Source organism: Pseudorasbora parva, chromosome 24, assembly GCF_024679245.1.
Source record: "Pseudorasbora parva isolate DD20220531a chromosome 24, ASM2467924v1, whole genome shotgun sequence".
NCBI lineage: Eukaryota > Metazoa > Chordata > Actinopteri > Cypriniformes > Gobionidae > Pseudorasbora > Pseudorasbora parva.
In genome coordinates this window covers 27,244,821-27,265,965 of record NC_090195.1, presented here as the reverse complement: position 1 = coordinate 27,265,965, position 21,145 = coordinate 27,244,821, and the positions used below count along the sequence as shown (strand labels likewise).

Below are 21,145 nucleotides of genomic sequence, written 5' to 3'. Positions count from 1 at the left end.
TATTCTCACCAGTGTTCAATCAGCTTTGACATATTTAAATCTGCATGTTTGTGAGTGTTTATTTTTTTATTGAATCATTTCAAATTTGTGATATTTTTACCTTTTATAAAGTGTATTCCCCCCTAATCTTATTAAATATAGGCTATGCTTAAGGTTTAATTTTATATTGTTAAATTTGATCAATACGTTAAATTAAATTAACAATAAAATAAAATAATTTACACAATCACCAAAATGTAAAAAAATACAATGTTTTTGATCTATTTCATCAGCGCAAATTGTTCCAAACTAAGATCACAGTTGAAACATAATAGATCTCACAGCAACAATGTGTTACTGAATGATACTGAATCGGTTGAATAAAAGATTCAGTGACCTATTCGAAACGACTGACTCATTCTTGAATGAATCAAGCCATTTTTAACTCTCAATCTCAATGACTCAGTTTAGTTGCATTTTAACACTCAGTTTTAGTCAATCTTGAGTACCTATAGAGTAGTATTGCATCCTTCATACCTCCGAAAAGTCTTTAGTTTTATTAATTTATAAAAGAAAGATTGGCTGTACCGAGTCTTTCCGGAAAAAAAACACAAAACGGATGGAGGCATATCGAGCTAAAGAAACACGAGCGCGTGCAGCTATTGCATATGAGCGTCTGAAAGCTGTGACATCCACAATTGTGGAAAAGAAAACGTTACCCTAATAAACCATGGCTATCAGTCAGATTCAACCATGCATATATGATCCAGAATCAGATCCGGAGGCTGAAATAAATTGAACAGGAGAAACAGCAACAGCAGGACGTCCGTCTCTGTGGTATGTACTGTATTTAGTGGCTTGTCAACATTTGTGTGTTTACTCGTGGTTTACAAGGACATGATTTGGTTTATGGACTATTGTATGCGACTAAACCTTAGCAGTAGCAAGCAAAGCAGTTTTGCACGTCAGACTAGTGTATAGAAAAACAATGGAGTAGCGCATTTGAATGAAGAAGCACGCTTTGTGAGAACGTCCCCTAGGTTTATGTTTGGGTGGTTTTACAATAAACAAACTGACACCTATAGTGGTCAGCTAAACAAATACATTTAAACACCATAGATCGCATGCTCCATTGATAAATTAATTATATACAATCGCGTTGTTTACTGATGTTTACTTACGCGACGATAGCCAACAACAGACATTTGAGGCAGTTTTGCTCACCGCCTGTTTCCAAAGCAGCAACGTGAACCTTTATCGTTGGGACCGCTCCGTCAAAAACACACTTCTTTGGTAACATTGTTTATTTGGTGAAGTCCTGTGACAGCAGTGAGTGCAACATTTATGGGCGTGCGTTTGCTCTCTCACTCTGGTCGCTCATGCGCCCGTACGGCGAAGAGCCCGTACGGCCCCGTACAAGGAAATTCCACCCTGTTGACGTCAAGCGGACCCATACTCGAAAAAAACTTTCCGAAACTTTAGAAACCAAAAGGAGTATTTTAGACACAGAAATACTCCATCATACATCCGTTTTTTTTTTTTTTACTTTGTCCATGTTTAGGATGGGAATCCAAGTCTTTAAAGCGACACTGTGTGATATTTTCCCCCATCTAGCGTTGAAAAGGTATATGACCATCCAGTGAATATTAGTTTCTGTTCCTCTCAAATCTAATTTCGTTTTAACTCCTACGGTGGCCGATTTAGTCCAAGATTAACATGGCAATCCCCATCTTCACATTCGACACGGTGCCATCAAGTGTTAAAACGCGAAAGGCGAAGCTTGAATTTACGGGTATGTCCCTCTTTGGCTAATGTACTTTCAAGATGGAGGGGCAACATGGCGACCTGCATCCGAACCCCTCACCCGTATGTATTTTCAATGGCATATTATAAGCTTACGAGAATACATTATTACTTGAAAGAAGTAAATGTACATTAATGAGCACATATATTTTTGAAAGAACTAAGTGATTTTAGCTAAGAATAAACTAAAAAAGTTACACAGTGTAGCTTTAACAATGTAAAAAGCTCAGTATGCATGAAACAGCACCCCCCCTTAATTCTAGTTTATTTTAATGATCAAATAAATTAATATGAAAGCTGAAGCATTACCTATATTTAATACTATTAGGCACAAAATGCCCTTTATAAAAGGTAAAAATATCACAAAATAACAGATACATATCTTTTTATTTATAAATAAATAATAGACAGCAAAGTAGCCTACTTGTGTACTTCAATCTGTCTCTCTTCTCCAGCATGGCGTTATTTCCCTGTCAAATGTCGAGAGCGCATTATTGTAGCGCGAAAGTACATTAATATAATGCGCGAGCGCGAATCTCTTTGCTCGCGAGCGGAATACAATGTGCGAGCGCGAATGTCCCTGCTCGCGCGCGGAATATAATGCGCGAGCGCAAATCTCTCTCTGCTCGCACGCGGAATGTAATGTGCGAGCGCGAATCTCCCTGCTCGTGCGCGAGAACTCTGCGTGCGCTCTCAGATAAGCTGCTCTTGTTAGAATTTTTTGTCTGGGCTCACTCAGAGAATATGCCTGCACTTAAAACGATTATGCAATGTTATTATGTTTGATTATTTAATTTCTTGACCTGAATCACTGTGTCCTGCAACTTCAACTGTTCACTTGTATTCAATAATGTTTTACATTTATATTATTAGGCTGAGAATTGTGAAATTTCACTGATATCTACAGTTGTGGGTGCTTATTTATTGTTACATATTTAAGGTTACATTGGTCAAAACAATGAAAACAAATAAGTATAACACATGATATTCACGGTCTCTGGACCCCCTAAATCAGCCTTGCCACCCCATGAATAAAAGTCTAGTTCCGCCACTGCCAGTGGATTATTTAGAAATGTATGCCAACTTTTGAGGTGAAAGGTAACTTAACTCACAAATTGCAGTAACATTTTCCCAACAAAATGGATTTCATTAATTTAGTAGTCAGTATTTTTAATTAGTTTTATTCTGTTGCATTTGTGTTTGATGCAGTTAGATACAACGATTTTACTGGGGCATTTTGCCCCCTTATCTATTATTACATTATAATTCTTATATTATATCTATTAGGGGGCATTTTGTTCAGATTTTAATTATTTTTGCCTTTTGGAATCTGCATTTAAATCCATTTGGCTCAAAAATCTCACTTTCAAATGGGCACCTGTAGTGTGAACAAAGTGGCTGTGCATATAGGCTAGAGTAGACAGTCTAGGTTAATATGTAAAATAATCTAATCGCCCTCTTCCCAGACATTTCTAAGATATATTTGACCTAGGCCTATTTTACATAAAAAACAAAAAAATTGTCGATTCTGCGGATCCATCTCACTCATCTTTATTGAAGTCACTGAACTCAAGTGATTCTGATTCCATGTGGGGTTCAACATAAGATTTAATGTACGATGTCGCGTTTTCATTGGTCAGTCGTTGAAGCCTATTTCTGATTGGTTGTTGCCGTTTATGCCAAGAGCAAAGAGAACGAAACCGTAAAGAAGAGTATTTCTCTTCGTGCGAGCGCACGGAACACAGTCTGTGCACATACAGGCTTAGTTTAAGCGAAGAGGAGAGATTCGCGATTGCACTGGACACGTTTTAAGTGCAGGCATATTCTCTGAGTGAGCCCAGACAAAAAATTCTAACAAGAGCAGCGTATCTGAGAGCGCACGCAGAGTTCTCGCGCACGAGCAGGGAGATTCGCGCTCGCACATTACATTCCGCTCGCAAGCAGAGAGAGATTTGCGCTCGCACATTATATTCCGCGCGCGAGCAGAGAGATTTGCGCTCGCGCACTATATTAATGTACTTTCGCGCTACAATAATGCGCTCTCGACATTTGACAGGGAAATAACGCCATACTCCAGTGGGTTGGGCTAATCCAAAAGAAGTGAAAGCAAGGGGGGGTGTTCTGAAGACAGACTGTTACCTGTAAAAAGGGGTGATTTGAAAACACCACCATTAGCAATTACTTTCCACCAGATGAAATCTGATGAACACGGCAAAACTGATGAAATGAAAGCGGCAAAAAATCGACCAATCAATGTATCGACTAATATTTGATGAATCAACTGGAAGATTACAGCCCTAATCATTATACATTTACATTGGCTTACATTGGCTTACATTGTTGCAGCCATTAAAATAGTTCAGTTTTGTTTTTAATGTCAAACTAGTTATATTTAGTTTCATTTATTTGTTAAGTTAATTTAGAAAAATGTTTAGGGCATTTTTTTTTTTTTTGTTAAATTAAAGTTTAAAAAATTTTAAGTGACGACCAAGCGAACAGCGGCCGACAGTGAGTTAACGGCATGTTTAATAAATTTAGCCTCTCAAATTAACTCTTGATTTGTCTTGCCTATAATACAATCCATAGACATAACACTTCAAGCATCACAATGTTAGTTCATTTAGCCTACTATAATATAGCTCAGTCTTGACAGTCGCATAAGCTATTATGGTCTCCCGTTGTTTCCACCAGCGCAGCACATTGTTTCTTTCAATTAATAAAATAAATACAAAATGAAGGAGAAGCCTAAAAAGGTCCGAAGCCCAGCCCGCATTTAGGTATGACGTGAAAATTCCCCTATAGGGGTGTAAAAAAGTCGGGGTTTTTTTGAGCTTGTATATCTACAAATTAATGAAGTCTGAAAAAAGAAATTAAGACTGAGAAATGCTGAGTCTTGAACTGTAAACTCTCAAGTGTTTGCTCCCTAAATATTTGTTGGTTATGTGTCTATTCAGAATGACTGAATAGCAGCAGCCTTTTTATTTTGGGTATGCCATTTATGCCCCACTTGCTAAAATTGGTGTGCGGGATAAGGGTTTAAAAGGGTGAGTTTACCCGGAAAAAAAAGTCATTTATCAACGCTCATGTTGTTCCAAAGCCACAAGACTTTCATTCAAAACACAAAAGAAATAAATATTCCATCCATTAAACATGTTCCATCCTAATCTAAAATAAATCAAGCCATTTAATCTAAGTCTACTGAAGATAACCACTTGCTTAATTTCATGAACAGATTTAATTTAGACTTTTACTGACATATTAACATTAATCAGCACACATGCATAGATCTGATTAAATATGATAAATAGTTCAAATGTACTCGCTTAACTCACAAGAAAAATAAAACTCACGTCAAGCACGTTTGAGCTTCCCGTATTTGATCAGCTGAGCTGCAAGTGCTTTGATGTAAATCCACTTGAGAGGATTCATGAAAGTTCTTTTAGAGTCAGTGTAGATAGATACGATCCACTTTATGTAAAATCTAGTCCCAATTTTAAAGAAAAAAGTGCATGTATGCAAACATATACATGGGCTGCACAAAATATAGAAATTATCGAAATATCACAAATGTACATATCGCTATGGCACACACTATCTGAATGATTTTAATAGGCTACTTCAACATTGTGAAAAGGGTACATTTTAGGTCGACGCATATAGAGACATACAGAGAATAGACTGGGCACACAACTGTTACTTGTGTGACTTGCTTGACATTAAAACAAGTTATTAATAAGTTATTAACAATTACTTGCAAAAAAAACTCCTTGCAGTCTCACCCTGTCTGCTGTCTGACACGCACCGAAACATTTGCACAAGCCGCCTCTCTAAAGGCGTGTGATCCCTTCAGTTCTGTTTCGTGCCTTGTTACACACTCATACTGTCAAATACACACGCAGTTAGGTCAAATTGGCTGTCTTGATGAGTATTCATGTAAAAACAGTCGGTTATGCTTTAAGTGAACAATATTAGTTGGGGAAAGAAACCGAATGTGTGTCAATAGGATCCGTGCATTAGGTCTTAAAGTGACAGCCTGCTAATACAGTAAACCAGCCGCTGTCTGTCAAACAACAAAAGAAAAAGAGAGAATCACTCAGTGCTCTTGGCTGAATAACTGTTGTAGCTTTTTTTATTTTCTTAAAAAAAAAAATATATATATATATATATACATCTTAAAACTAGTTCTTAAATAGTGCTTTTTAAAGAATATATTATATATATATATATATATATATATATATATATATATATATATATATATATATATATATATATAATATATTCTTTAAAAAGCACTATTTAAGAACTAGTTTTAAGATGTGTAATCGACATGAAGTATATAAAAAACTATTTTCATGTAAATTTAATATTAATAATCACAATTCAAATCTCAATTGACAGTTATGTTTTTTTGTGGGGGTTTTTGTTATCACTAACTGCATCTTTTCAAGAAGTGGGCCTTTAGCAATGGCTACATGAAGTATAGTCAATTTAAGGAACTCATTTTAAAATGTGTTAAAAACAGACAGTGACAACAAGACAACTGGTTATTTTCTTCTGCCAAATCTAGTTGAAATGAAATGTGTATTATAGTATACAAGATATTATCGAATTCGCAGTATATTCCATTAAACGTGAAGTGAATTTGACATCATCTGTAAAAAGGAGGCAGCACACACTGAACAGACTTTTTACACACTTTACAGTTTACTTAAAAACCAAATAAATAATGTATCTGCTCAACCTTCTCAAAGAGCTTGTGTGTTTAGTGTGCTGTGTGAAGAGTTTTTTTTTTTGCTCACCTCTTGATCATGTCTGTTGTAGGGAACTAGATTGTGTAACCATAGTGACGAGCAGCCAGCTCTTGCTGCAGGCCACACTGAGCCTCCATTGGCTGCTACACTGCATGTTGACATGTTGGTTGCTGCGGGTGGGGGAAGGGTGGAGATTCACACACTGACCCACACTGTCATAAATATCTGTGGCCCATATATCAGCACTCATCCTGCGAGGAAAAGAGTTTTCATGGCACCCATATCCCAGTGTCAGTTAGTCTCTGACTTTTTTTTTTTTTAACCGACTGTGTGAAAGTGATGTAATTGAAAAAGGAACACTGCTCAAACTCACTCCCAAATGTTGTTCACAGAATTTTTTCTTAACCTCGACCGTTTGAGGAAAAAGCAGTTTAGTAATTAGATGAGCTGGTTGAGACTCTCAGGATCTATAACAGCTCAGTGGTTTGTTTATAGTGGATATGGTTAAGATCATTACTACAAGATAAGACAAGCAATACTTGTGTGTGTGTGTGTGTGTGTGTGTGGGTGGGTGGGGGGGTGTTTTTGTGACATGAGAGTGACAAGGAGAGGGAATAGAAAAGGGAAAAATATGAGGACATTGACCATGTCCCTACTTTTCAAAATGCTTATAAATCATACAGGATGATGTTTTTTTTAGAAAGTCAAAATGCAGAATGTTTCCTGTGATGGGTAGGTTTAGGGGCAGGGGCAGTGTAAAGTGATAGAAAAAACGGTTTGTACAGTATAAAAACCATTACGCCTATGGAATGTCCCCCATATGTCACAAAAACAAATATGTGTGTGTGTGTATGTGTGTGTGTGTGGAACAGTATGGCCCACCTGGACTATTCTCAAGATTGTTTTCATTGCAGATTTCGTAGTCGAGGTTGTGCACAGGCCGATGATGAGGACAGCATGGACGCCTCTGATGTCACACCAACTCCAGACATTGACATCACACCGGAGATGGGTGAGTTTTTATAATTTAAAAAAAAAATCTAACCATAAAAACACATCGACTGCTACATTTTCACTGCTCACATTATCCCCGGGTCATCTTTACTGTCAAGCCCTGAATGAGATAAAACGACTCCGCACTGAGAAATAATACAAAGAAAACATAGGCAACACATTGTCATATTGTCTTGACATATGACCAGTGTTGTCCAGTGTTAAAATCATGAGTTATCAGTTTGTGTACCTAGCCCTATCAAGCTTTTATGAGACTAAAGTCATGTAGTGCTATGGATAAAACATCAAAAAGGTAATTTATCTCACAATTCTGACTTTTTTTCTCTTGCAATTGCTAGTTTATATTTAGCAGGTCTAATTTTGTAATGCAATTGTAAGATATAAAGTCAGAATTGAGATATAAGCTTGGGGGGGTGAAATGCTGTTTCATGCATACTGAGCTTTTTACACTGTTAAAGACTTGGATTCCCATCCTAAACATAGACAAATTTCAAAAACTAATGTTGCACGTTTGGAGTATTTCTGTGTAAAAAATACTAAATAGTGCAAAAATACTACTTCCAGTTCCTCACAAGTTTCGGAGAGATTTTTTTCGAGTATGGGTCCACTTGACGTCGACAGAGCGGAAGGTCCTTGTATGGGCCGTACGGGCTCTTCTCCCAGAAGGGTGTGCGCGCGTGACCAGAGTGAGAGAGCAAATGCATGCCCATAAACACTCGCTCAGCTGCAGATCCATTCGTCTGAGCAACACTTCTGTGGCGCCGCGCTCCACTTTATTCCTATGGGTGACATCAAGCGACTTCAACGTTTCAGCACAGCATTCCGGGAAGGCAGCGCTGCATTTGAACCGATTTGAACGCAGAAATGACGAGAAGCATCACATCACGCTAAAGTGGATCTCCAAGGTCACTGCTGTCACAGGACTTCACCAAATCATACCAAAGAAGTGTGTTTTTGACGGAGCGGTCCCAGCGATAAAGGTTCGGTCCTGCTTTGGAAGCAGGCGGTGAGTAAAATTGCTTCAAATGTCTATGCTGTTGGCTATCGTCGCGTGAGTAAACATCAGTAAACGACATGATCGTGTATAGTTAATTTATCAATGGAGCATGCGATCTATGGTGTGTGTTTAAATACATTTGTTTAGCTGACCACTATAGGTGTCAGTTTGTTTATTGTAAAACCACCCAAACATAAACCTAGCGTTCTCACAAAGCGTGCTTCGTCATTCAAATGCGCTAACGGTTACTCCATTGTTGTTTTCTGTATAACGTTACACTAGTCTGACGTGCAAAACCATTTTGCTTGCTGCTGCTAATGTTTAGTCGCATACAATAGTCCATAAACCGAATCATGTCCTCATAAACTGCATAACAAATGTTGTAACAAACAAGTAAACACACACAAATGTTGACAGGCCACTAAATACAGTACATACCACAGAGACGGACATCCTGATGTTGTTGCTTCTCCTGTTCAATTTATTTCAGCCTCCGGATCTGATTCTGGATGAAATCTGTATTAGTTGAATCTGATTGATAGCCATGGTTTATTAAAGTAACGTTTTCTTCTCCACGCTTGAGGACGTCACCGCTTTGTGCACGCTCATCACTCTTTAGCTCCTTCCACACGATACGCCTCCAGCTGCTTGTTTTTTTTTTCCAGAAAGACTCTGTACAGCCTATATTGCTTTCATAAGTATAATAAAACTAAAGACTTTTCGGAGATATGAAGGATGCAGTAATACTCTATAGGTACTCATAGAGGTCATGAGATTGACTTAAACTGAGTGCCCCCCCCCCCCCCCCCCCCAATGTTGCAATTGTGAGATGTAAAGTCTGAAAATGTTTAAAAACTTGCAATTATGTTTTTAAATGTTTTGTTCTGTGGCAAAAACAAGCTTCCATAGTAGGTCTATACACTATAATGTATACTGTAGTTTAGTGCACTGTACTTCAAAAACAATGTTTTGTGTAAATTCACATTCATGTGTTTTGATACGAGGGGGATTGTGTATAACTTGAGAGATGTTCTGTGGTTTATTGACTGTTGTATAATTTATGTCAAGGGCACCAATTATGCCCCTTTTTACAATATGTAGTACAAGTCTCAGAGTGTCTGTCAAGTTTCATATCAAAGTCCTGTCATATGAGGAATTCTTTTAGCTGTGTTGCTATGTTTCAATCAGATTTTTGTATTAATTCTTTCAATTTAAGGGGTCATGTGAATTATTCCAGCCACGTTCTGCCTACACCACTGATCTATATACACCGTTTTGATCATCTTTATCGCAGACACGCTTGCATGACATTTGCATTTCTTCATCATTAAATATTATTATCTGCTTGCTTTTTAAAGGGGGGGTGAAACACTCAGTTTCAGTCAGTGTCATGTCAATCTTGAGTACCTATAGAGTAGCATTGCATCCTGCATATCTCCGAAAAGTCTTTTATTTTTTTAATAATTATATAAGAAAGATGCGCTGTTCCGAGTCTTTCCGAAAAAAGCAGAGCGGGTGGGGGCGTGTCGTGTGAGCGGAGCTAAATAATGACGTGTGCTCGCTGCTGCTATGTTGAGTCGAGCTGTGTCATCCCTAACAGCGGGAAAAAAACTTTATTCAAAATAAAAATATGGCTTTTAATCAGATACAGCCATACATCTATGATCCGGAATCAGACCCAGAGGCTGCAGTTGAACAGGAGCAGCAGCAAAAACGACTAGAGCAGGACGTCTCTATGTGGTACAAGTTATACACTAACTATATAATGTGCTTAGCGGCTTGTGTTATTTACATATTTATACTTGAATTATATCGTCGTATTTTTGTCTTTGAAGGTGTACATGTGGGAAGTGCAGTTGTGCACGTGTGTGTGTGTGTGTTTACGCGTGGTTTGTGTAGACAGTAAGCGGACTAAAAAAAACACAGACATTTGAAGCAGTCTCACTCACCCTTCTAACGTTGGGACTGCTCCATCATTCAGCATTAGGCGATTGGGAAAATCCGGCGTCGAGCTGGGCCTTGTTTATGAAACAGTCGGCACCGAAATGCAGCGAACAGATATAAACATTCGCGCAACTCAGTTGCTGATCCGGAAAAGCAAATTACATCCACTGTTGCCTTAACGCGGGGTTTTTGGCGAATCTGTGCAGGACTGTCTTGGTCTGGCAACCAAAAACGCACTTTTTTGGTGACATTGTTATGTGCACATCACCTGTCCTACAAGCATCCTACAAGCCAGCGCTTTGATGGGCGTAGGCTGTTGCTTTCGCTCTCTCCTTCGCTCTCTCTCACGCGCTTCCGGTAGAATTGTCCGTAAGGCCCATACAAGGAAATTCCGCCCCCATTAACGTCAAAGGGGACGCATGATTGAAAAAAACTTGCCGAAACTTATGACTAACCGGAAGTAGTATTTTTGACAAAGAAATACTCCCATCAAACTTCCACCTTAACTTTTGAAACTTTGTCTATGTTTAGTATGGGATTCCAAGTCTTTAACAGTGTAAAAAGATCTTCCTGAATACTATAATGACTAAAAATTATAGTGGTTTCACATGACCGTTCCATAAACAATTAACATCAAGTCACTTATATTTTAGATGCAATATTGACTGTTTTAGTTCTGTTTCAGCAGCGAAAATAGTTCCAAACATAGATCACAGCAGAACCATAACGTATCTCACAGCAACAGTATGTTACTGAATGATTCAGCGTTTTGAATGAATCGGTTGAATCAAAGATTTAGTGGCCTATTTGTAAACAAATTGACTCACTCATTAAGACTTGCCTGCTGCCATCTACTGGTGGTTTAGTTTCATGTTTAAACATACTTTCTAACATTTCTTATGCAAAAATACAAATCTCATAGCATTATTTAATGCAGTTGTAATTTTTCAGAGTTAATTTTTTTTTTTTTTTTTTTTTTTTGGTAAAAGCCACCTAGTCTTATTTCAATTATATGTATAAATTAAGAATATACTATGAAACCTAAAGGCCTATAGTTAATAAAATTAGGGGGGTGGGGGTGGAATGTTCTTTATAAAAGATAAAAAGAAAAATGTCCTTGTCCTTTTTTCCAGACAAGCAAATGTTTTAGTGAATGACCGATTTACTTGTCCGAAGGACAAGCACATGGACATGTAAAGCCCTGGGCTATAAATCCTCACTTTTTCTATCCATGAGAAAAACAGTGTACTAATATAAACAATAATGTAAAATAATGACACTTGGTCCTTTTGATGTGAAACCGATCAAACTTCTGAACAAGAACTTCCTGTCTGTCTGTCTGTCTGTCTGTCTGTCTGTCTGTCTGTCTGTCTGTCTGTCTGTCTGTCTGTCTGTCTGTCTGTCTGACTGCCTGCATGTATACATTTTTGCATAAGGGCCTGTTGCCAAAAAAACGTTTTCAACAAAAAAAGTTAAACTTTATGAATTTTGACCGTACATTTCCACGTCCACTGCATTTAGTGAGCCTGAAAATGTACATTTTTGAAAATGGATTTCAAAGTACACACAGATAATAGTGGTATCATTTTCAAAATCATGTATACTACAAAAATACATATTTGTGAAAACAATGATGCTATGCAAATGTGTATTACATGTTCAGTCTATAGGATTCTTCAGCAGAAATCATTCTAATATGCTGATTTTGGTACTCATGAGGGATCAACTTGGCACTCATGAAGGGTCAACTTGGCATCGAGATGAAGCTGCCAGATGCTGAGACAGGTCCTTTCTGGACTTCCGGTCTCTCAAAGAAGAAACTCTGAGGAAGTTCTCATCAGATTTTGAAAGTTGTCTTGGCCTTCTAGTCCCTTTTTTGTCTTTTGCCCTTTCCTGATCCTTCAAATTTATTGAACACCACATCTTGAGTATGCAGTTCATTTGCTGTTTTCCCTTTGCAAGTGGCTTTGCTGATGCAAAATTATGTTTTTATGTCTGTCAAATTCTGGGATCTTTGGCACACTGAATGGAATGTGATTGAAACTTGGTCTATTAGCAAGATTCCAATTAGTAACTAATACAACGTGTATTTATTGCTCAAGGATGTCTTGCAAAAGCCTTTTATCAGACCTTTTTCACAGCAGTCGTTTTAAGAAGAAATAGGTGTTAGCAATGACATTAGTTAGGCCGGAGACACACTGCAAGCATGGTGTGAGCGTGGCATTTCTGTTGCGTGTCAGCCGCGGGGCGGCTGCCTGGTGTTTTCTCCGTCTTTGCACACCAGAAGCGTGTCTGACGCAGCACTTCTGCTGCTATTGATGGGCAGGGAAGCCCTATACTTCATGTTAAATATAAATATATAGCCTACTGATACAGCAAAGACAACGTCTGCAGTAGCCTATTGATCATATATCTATGGTATTGATGGCAAAATAGGCTACAGAATATTTTATTCTGAATTGACAGGTTTAATATTTCAAAATCGATAATTGTTATTTTTATTAATACAATTAGGCCTATATCTGCATTTATGTTAACCTACAGACTTTCAAACATGAAAATGTCATTTCTTAATATGTATCTTTGTCAAAATGACATAAACATCTTTTCCTATTCTATTTTGCCTGGAAACATTTCCAACATATATATATATATATATATATATATATATATATATATATATATATATATATATATATTCCATACATATTTTTTGGGTTGTATTCAGATAAAGAGACTGAGAAATATGTATATATGATCATTATATCATTGATAAAATAAGAAACACAACTTAAAGCTCTACTGTAACGCATGTTAATGGTTTTACTCGTGTCTGATTTTGTCTGGAAAAAATAAAAGAACCGGAGAACATTTCCACATCAAAGAAGGTGGAGCCTCAGAACAGACCTATCTTATTACATCATTGCCATGAATCAATGGTATTTTGTAGGGGTTTGATGAGACACTAAGGCCACATTCACACTGCATGGTTCAAGTGACCCAATTCCGATTTTTCCCTCTAATGTGACAGATCGGATATGACGTGTGAACGTGTAAGAAAAAAAAACGCATGAATTCGCATGAATATCCTCAGATCGGATTCAGGCCTCACTCGTGGTAATATGATTGGTAATGGTAATATGATATGATTCGGATCTATGTGCATTTGCATCTGCCATGTAAGTGTTCAAATCGGATATTCCCCAGTAAATGTGAGTCATACGTCATTGAAAAAGGGACGGAGGCAAATGATGTCAACTCAGGTGGACACGAATTGCGATCAAGGGCTCTCCTATTTTTCTCCGCCTTACGAAAGAAATGCTTTGCTGACCTTTAAAGATGTGTGGAAAAGTGCAGAAAACAAAACATTGAATAATCTTCTTGTCTGCGTCCATATTACCGTTTTAATTCCTTTTCCGTTTAAGAACCTCTCGGGCTGTTTCGCCAGTGTACAGTGTAAATGCAGATATCGGACATGGGTTGGTTTTAAAAGAGGATGTAAGCGGATATATGTATGTTTGTATGTATGTATATGGATATATGAATGATATAAAATCAGATATAGTCACAGATTCGGTATTGTGCTTCAAGACCTGCAGTGTAAATGCAGCCATAGCTCATAAGACGAGACGCATGATTGGGTTCATGTGTCATTTTTACGCCGTATTTTTAAGAAATCCTCAATAAAAAAAATTGCTGGAAAATAATCTTCAGGCGCATTTTGAAATGTTTTAACTCATCTTAACAAATGTCATTTCAGTTCTAGTTTCAGAGTATAAATTATCGAATGCATTGAAATACAGCAATATATAAGCTCTGTAAAATGTTTTGCCACAAACTCAACTTCTCTCCTCTATGATTTAACACAAGTCTCTTCAGTTCAAACCTTACTGTACATGATTTATGAGCTTCCAGATCTTCTGATTGAGGCTGTGTGTGGTGACCTTATTGAACTCCTTTCCACAAATTGAACCAAAATAAACACGGTATAAATAAATAAAAATAAATTATTGTGCAAACAATAAGTGTAACCATAAAGTACTCTATCAATATTCAAAGTGCAAACAGTGGCCAAAACAGAGACCAGAGCTAAGTGGTGGTTACAACTATACAGCACGATAGCTTTGATATTGGCAGACTAAAGCGGGGTACACACTGCGATTTTTGCCCATGATTTGGCCGTCTGAGACAAAAATTTTGCAAATCCTAAAAGATTCCTCTTAACCTAGACTAAAATCTGACGTCTTTGCATTTAACATTTAATCATTTAGCAGACGCTTTTATCCAAAGTGACTTACAAAAAAGGGGAGAGTAATAGAAGCAACGAAACAGACAAGGCCAACAACCTGTAAGAGCTGTAAGAAGTCTCAGTTAATTAGCACAGTACACACACACACACACACACACACACACACACACACACACACACACACACACACACACACATATATTATATATATATATATATATATATATATATATATATATATATATATATATATATATATATATATATATATATATATATATATATATATATATAATATTTTTTTTTTTTTTTTTTTTATATAGACATCTACAACAAAAACTCACATACGCAAAATACAGAACACTGGATTTTGATAGCTATGATAACAACCTATTAGGACTAAGGCTGTTGCCCCAACTTTTGTCGTTAATGCAGATTCAGTGGCCCAATGGGTTGGTCTTTGATCATTAGTTTGACATGTTCACCGGCAGCCAATTAAAGGTGCCCTAGAATGAGTTGAAACAATATGTAAAATTGTTCTCTGATATCTACATAGTGTAAGTGGCTTATTTAAGGGCAAACATTGTCCAGATGCAGTTTTACAGGTCCATTTACAACCCTAGAAATTGTCCCTAGGATGTAATGCTCTGTTTTTGCTTTATTTGGAAGAGTCATGAATATTAATGTTGAGCTCTGCTCTGATTGGCTTATTTCAGCAGCTCACAGCACACAGACAGCAGTTCAGTTGTTCAGTGAAGCGGCTCGTGAGTCCTGACCATCCTGACAGAACATCTCAAATGGAGGTTGCTAAAATGCAGCTTACTTGTTAATTGGTGTTTTAAGATCATCCGCACGTGTGTGCATATGGTTGCCAGATTGCAAAAGTTTAGGTAAAACACCGGATAGTATACGTGTTCTTTTCACAGAAAAGCTCTGTTTGCGGGATTTTAAATTACTGAAATCTGGCAGCCGCAAACATGGACACTCCTCTCCCCACGACAAAACCAAAACCAGTCCACTATCCAGTGTTTTGGTTATACATTGTACTTGGAGTTTCCTGTTGTTACTGTACTAGCATCTTGCATTATCTAGACAATGCTGTCTCTCTTAGAAACTTTCAATTTAATCAGAAATTGTTCAAACAGCCAATAAGTGGATAAATCGCTACTTACTTGCCCCTTTCTCCAGTTTAAGATGCTGAGTGAAGCTTGCTTGAAATGGGCCAAGCAAACGAACGATTTTGAATTATATTGTTGCGGTATCCGATTATAATAAACATCAACCATGACTGTTGACATTTTTTATCTGTGGGAAGTGTATGAAAAGTCCTCACGTCTCCAGCCTGGAACATGACGTGTCCATGATCTGCCGTTTTCGCTATCCTTGAGTGTTGTTTGTTTATCTGCAGTCCCAATGATTCGGCTCTGTTAGTTGCGCCTGATAATGAACATGTTTGGACAGATGCAAATGTTGGTGGAGTAAATGTTAATGATCCCCAGCGATTGCGTCATGGTAGGCCTTATGTTGAGAATCACATATTTTTCTGTGGTGTTTTTCATGCATAAGATTTACATAAGAAGTAGGAGGCAATAGTGTTTGAGACTCATAATATGTGATGTTCTTGTACTGAAGTCTTATTATTTCACTATAGCAAGATTAATTCAATTTTTCATTCTAGGGCACCTTTAATGACCACTGTGATCAAATTTTACCTCAGACGAAGTTCTGGCAGTGTCAGAAGATTTGGTGCACAATCCTGCAGTGTGACTTCTCCTACAACGACAGTCAAATGTCTTGGTTTTTCAAGACTAACTATGACCAAAACAAGAGCTAGAGATTTCTTTGTAGCCACCATTTCAGTCCCACATGTAACATCCACATGCAGCTCACTGTCACAGAACGCGTCATTCATTGATGATATAAAATACTGGATGAGTTTTCTTGTGTGCGTCCGTTTTTAGCGCGCCTTGACTATCGTACAGTCTGACATTAATGACAACTGAGATCTTACATTGTGACATGGCTTACATCGGGGATCATGTTCAGTGTGACAAGGTATATTCGCAAAGGATTTTGAAAAAACGCACGGTGTGCAGGACCCATAACAGTCTGTATTTTAAGACTAACTTCTTTTGTGATCATCAGAAAGCTGCCGTTTTTACTTTTGCTTTCAATTTGTGATAGTATATACATACTGTGCATAGGGAGCAGAGGTGCCGAGCACTCATTCTACAAGATAAGACATTTATCAGACACTTAGACGCAATGAATCCTCAGCCATGGCTTTTTCTGTCAGTCTTCTCGCCTTACTCTCGTCACGCCATCAGCAGAGGCATATTCTATGCAAGACAATATCGCAAGACAGCTTTTTACACTACTTCCTTTTTACACTACTTCCTCTGTTGTCCCCCTCTGTTGTCCCTGTTTCTTAAGTCTCCTGACATGATTGCTATTTTGAACAATAGGAAAACAATGTTTTGCCTTTTCAAACATTGTTTTAACAAGTGCTGTGTGGGCAAGTCTGCCATGAGATGAGCCATTTTCATCCCTTTAAAGGTTGATATAAAGGTCATGACTCCCATTGTACCGGCTGTTTGTGATACATTTTTTCCTTTCCTATTGTTCTCCAGAAGAACAAAGTGTCCGTATCCATGGGGGGGTTTGAGGTCAGTAAGGTTTGTTTGTTTTTGATAGAATTTAATACTTTTAGTTAGCAAGGATACATCAAAAATAACAGACATTTCTAGACATTCCGAATGTTGAGAAATATTTCTGTTTGAAATAAATGCTCTTCTTTTGAAATTTCTGTTCATTAAAGAATTATAAATATAATATTGGGGGGGACGATCATTCAAATATACTCCAGGGTTTCTACTGATAGAAAGCCATATGCTAATCGCTGAAGTAACCCTTTAATGAGCTTCAGCTTCACTGTAATATCTGTGGCCCTGTCAGTTCACATGAGGGAGAGATTATTAAAGCGGCAACTGCAAAGATTCTCTCGACCACTGGGCTCGTAAACATCTTTATCAAGCAAACATAATGATTTATTTAAGCTTATGCAGCAACTATGTTCTTCCACAATATCTTGCTATCTTCTTCCACATGTTTATTGCTGCTGACTAGTGAACTGAACAGCTCTATGAGTCATTGGGCAGGGTTACTGAATTACATGTTCTGTAGAGGTGTGTTTAGTCACGTGATGACGTAAGGATGAAGCACACCATCGTTTCTGGGCCTGCAGTCTATAAAAGCTTTTCTTTGACTAAAAAGGAAGTTTTCAGCTCTGAAACTTACAGGATAATCTCATATTACCATAACCTTTTAGCAAAAGCTCAAGGGAAAGTTGATTTCTCAATTCGTCACCCCTTTAAAGTATAAAGAATTAGCACTACTATCATCATTTTTGTTTCGTACAGTTTTTATGTAAATCCAATGCATCATCAAGCAAACCCATTTGAGAACTGCTGTTTTTATACATTTCCTCATCTTCCTCATGGGTCACTGTAACTGCCATCTGCCTGCTCGTCGTCTTGTACTGCTTTAATGTAGCACCAGTAAATGACGTTTACTGATATGAATGTCACATTGCTGCAAGACAACATTCTTCACTCAAACGACCGTTTCCACTAATCCAGTGGGCGTATGAAATGTTTCCCGCAAAACCAGCTTGCATTTCTTGTTATGTAGGAACACTTGATCGATAATTATTGTTTGTGGAGTTTTAAATGAGTAATGGTGTGTTTGTACAGTATCTAATTAATTAAATCAAGTATTATGTATACGATTGTAGCTCCTCTCTGTCCTTCAGTTACTGGGGTTCAATTTAAAGCCTAAGGTGAGCCAGTGGAGTGTTTTTTTCTTATTCTTTCTTTCTAATTGTATGAACATACAAAAATGTTTGTAATTTTTGTTATCAACACGAATAAGTGTTGATTCCCGAGTTTGGTGTTTGTGGCCAGCTCTCATGACCTTGGTTACGCTAGCAAAAAAAATGGTTTTAGAAACCAAAAAAATAATATTTTTAAGAAAACAATTTATTTTCTTTAGAATAAGGTGCACTGATCGGTGCATAAATTCAGAGCCATATATTAATTGTCAGTAGGGTCTATTTTGATTTCATGTTGACGATTTTTAGTTGTTCAAGAAAAATTTTGCAAATAGAAAGCATATTAAAATCGTCACTGTTCTGTTGGAATTCATAGATATGCTGGAGCCAGAAACAGATGACGATTTCCCTGAGCCACTGGATCTCAGCCCCAGAGACGAGAGGCCTCTGTCCCCACTCTTCCAGCGCTCTGTGTCAGAAGACTCTGCTGGCTCATCCGCCTCCACCACTAGAAAAGCCAAAACTAGGTTAGTACACACACACACACACACACTCGACTGACTCAAAGCTGTGCGTATGTGTGCATTTAAAGGTTGAGCGGCACGATTTTATTAAGCTTTAATGTCACCCTGAAGAGGGTGAGAGAGTTCATACAAATGCAGTCTACTGCTTGACAATATTTGAACAGAAGAAAGTGTACAAATGGGTCAATAGGGTCTTAAAAACAAGTGTACATCAGGTCAAAGGAAGGTTCTAGGTGCGTGTGTATATGTGATGAATTGTGACATATGTGATGTCCAAATTGTAAAAGAATCAATTACTGAGTTGTTTTTAAAGAATCAGTTGATTGGTTAATCAGTTTGGATAATACACAAGAATTGTTATTGGTGTAAATCATGGACTAAATCTGTCAATTACTGACTGAATGAATGAATAAAGCCCAAAGTGTACTTTGATTTTTACAAAAACGCGGGTGTCGGTATACTGTACGATCAACTCAACTTGCATCTACCCTATCGCCTTACGACTACAGCCCCCATTGACTCCCTGTGCAAATTAACAATTGGATGTGCCAAAACTTTCTTCAGTTAAACTAAGACAACTGAATTCATTCCATTTGGAAACAAAAATGAAATTCCCAAGGTGAGGGCTGTCTGGTTGGAAAAGTTGAGAGGATTGGGAAGTGAGATGGCGTGTTTATGCACGCCCTCAGACATGAGTGGGCACACCAGGTCCTTGGATACAGGCTGGCGTATTACCGGAAGCCATCAGAGACAGACGGTTGACGATAACTCCACTCCATTGAGGGTTTGGAGAGATGCTGGAAGCCATCAGAGGCAGAAGGTGTTGGAATAACTCCTCCCTACTGAAGGGTAGGTGGTCACTAGGAAGCCAGGAGTAGCTACTAATGTGTTTCACGAACCGAAGCTCTCTGACTCCTTCATTCAGGCATGGGAGCCACAAATTAATTGATATAGGTAGTCAGGAATAGTATTTTAGCCTTTAGTTAAATTCCTTTTCTCTGTAAATAAACTTGCCATGCCAAATCTGTAGTTTCACAAGGTAACAATAATAGCCCAAGTCGTTGTTTCACACTAGATAACAAAACCAAAGTTCACTGTCTGTATTCGCGCACGCTAACAAATGGAGTATACTTTGAAAGGCTACGCATTTGATTGTGTGCGTACGCTAGCGTACACATAAAAAACAAAGTAGTATACTTTGGGCTTTAGTTCTCTTTTGTCAGACAAAATAACCTGCAAGTTCAGTCAGCAAATGCTATTTTGTTTTTAAAACATAGGCACAACATTGTTGAAAATCCCAGTTTCAGGATTTTGCAAACACTGGTACGCATGGCTGAAGCTAGTGTGCTTTTTTTGCACATGCTGAGTGAAAGCGATGGAGTGTGGGGGGAGGGGACCACTGAAGCCCTACTGCTGTCATTAGTAAAGGGAGGGGGCGAGCGAGTGCTCTCTTTTAGATTCCCAATTAGCACAGATTGTGCACTTGCTAATGTGCAGCACCATTTGCAACGTGTGAGAGGAGAGGAGACCCCCTTCAGTACTGCATGCGCATCACATCTTCTTCTGACAGCCGCTCTCATGGGCTGCACAGCTGACAGAGAAAGTAAATGAACTCTAATGAGTATGCGCTGACAGTTATGACATTTCACTAAGATTTCCCAACAATAACAATGTTTACGAGCAAAATGTTGTCGGCATAGTAAACACCCACACCCAAGGGCCAAATGACAGGAAACGTGAGAAAAAAATCATGACTGTTTAGACTGGTGATTAGGTGTTTAATTACCGAAAAAGGTAAATTAAAAATTCCAGGGCAGTTCGAATGGTAAAAGAACATTTGCATCCAGGCAAGCAATTAATTTACTAGAGAATGACGCAGTTGTGCAATTTTCTGTTGCAGTTTTGTTAGTAATTCACCATAAAACTCTGGACCTACTAGGCCAAAGGCCAAAAATAATTTAAAATACAGTTTAAATAATGCAGTTTCATGCATACTGAGCTTTTTACATTGTTAAAGACTTGGATTCCCATCCTAAACATTGACAACGTTTC

At 37.9% G+C, this 21,145-nt stretch overlaps 1 protein-coding gene across 1 annotated transcript in view; it reads left to right on the top strand.

The window, feature by feature from the left end:
- The window catches only part of kmt2ca (lysine (K)-specific methyltransferase 2Ca), a 196,490-nt gene that overhangs the window by 49,186 nt on the left and 126,159 nt on the right, over nt 1-21,145 (top strand). The window contains 2 exon segments of the mRNA XM_067434810.1: nt 7,451-7,548; nt 18,946-19,096. Coding sequence (XP_067290911.1) covers nt 7,451-7,548; nt 18,946-19,096 — 249 coding nt within the window.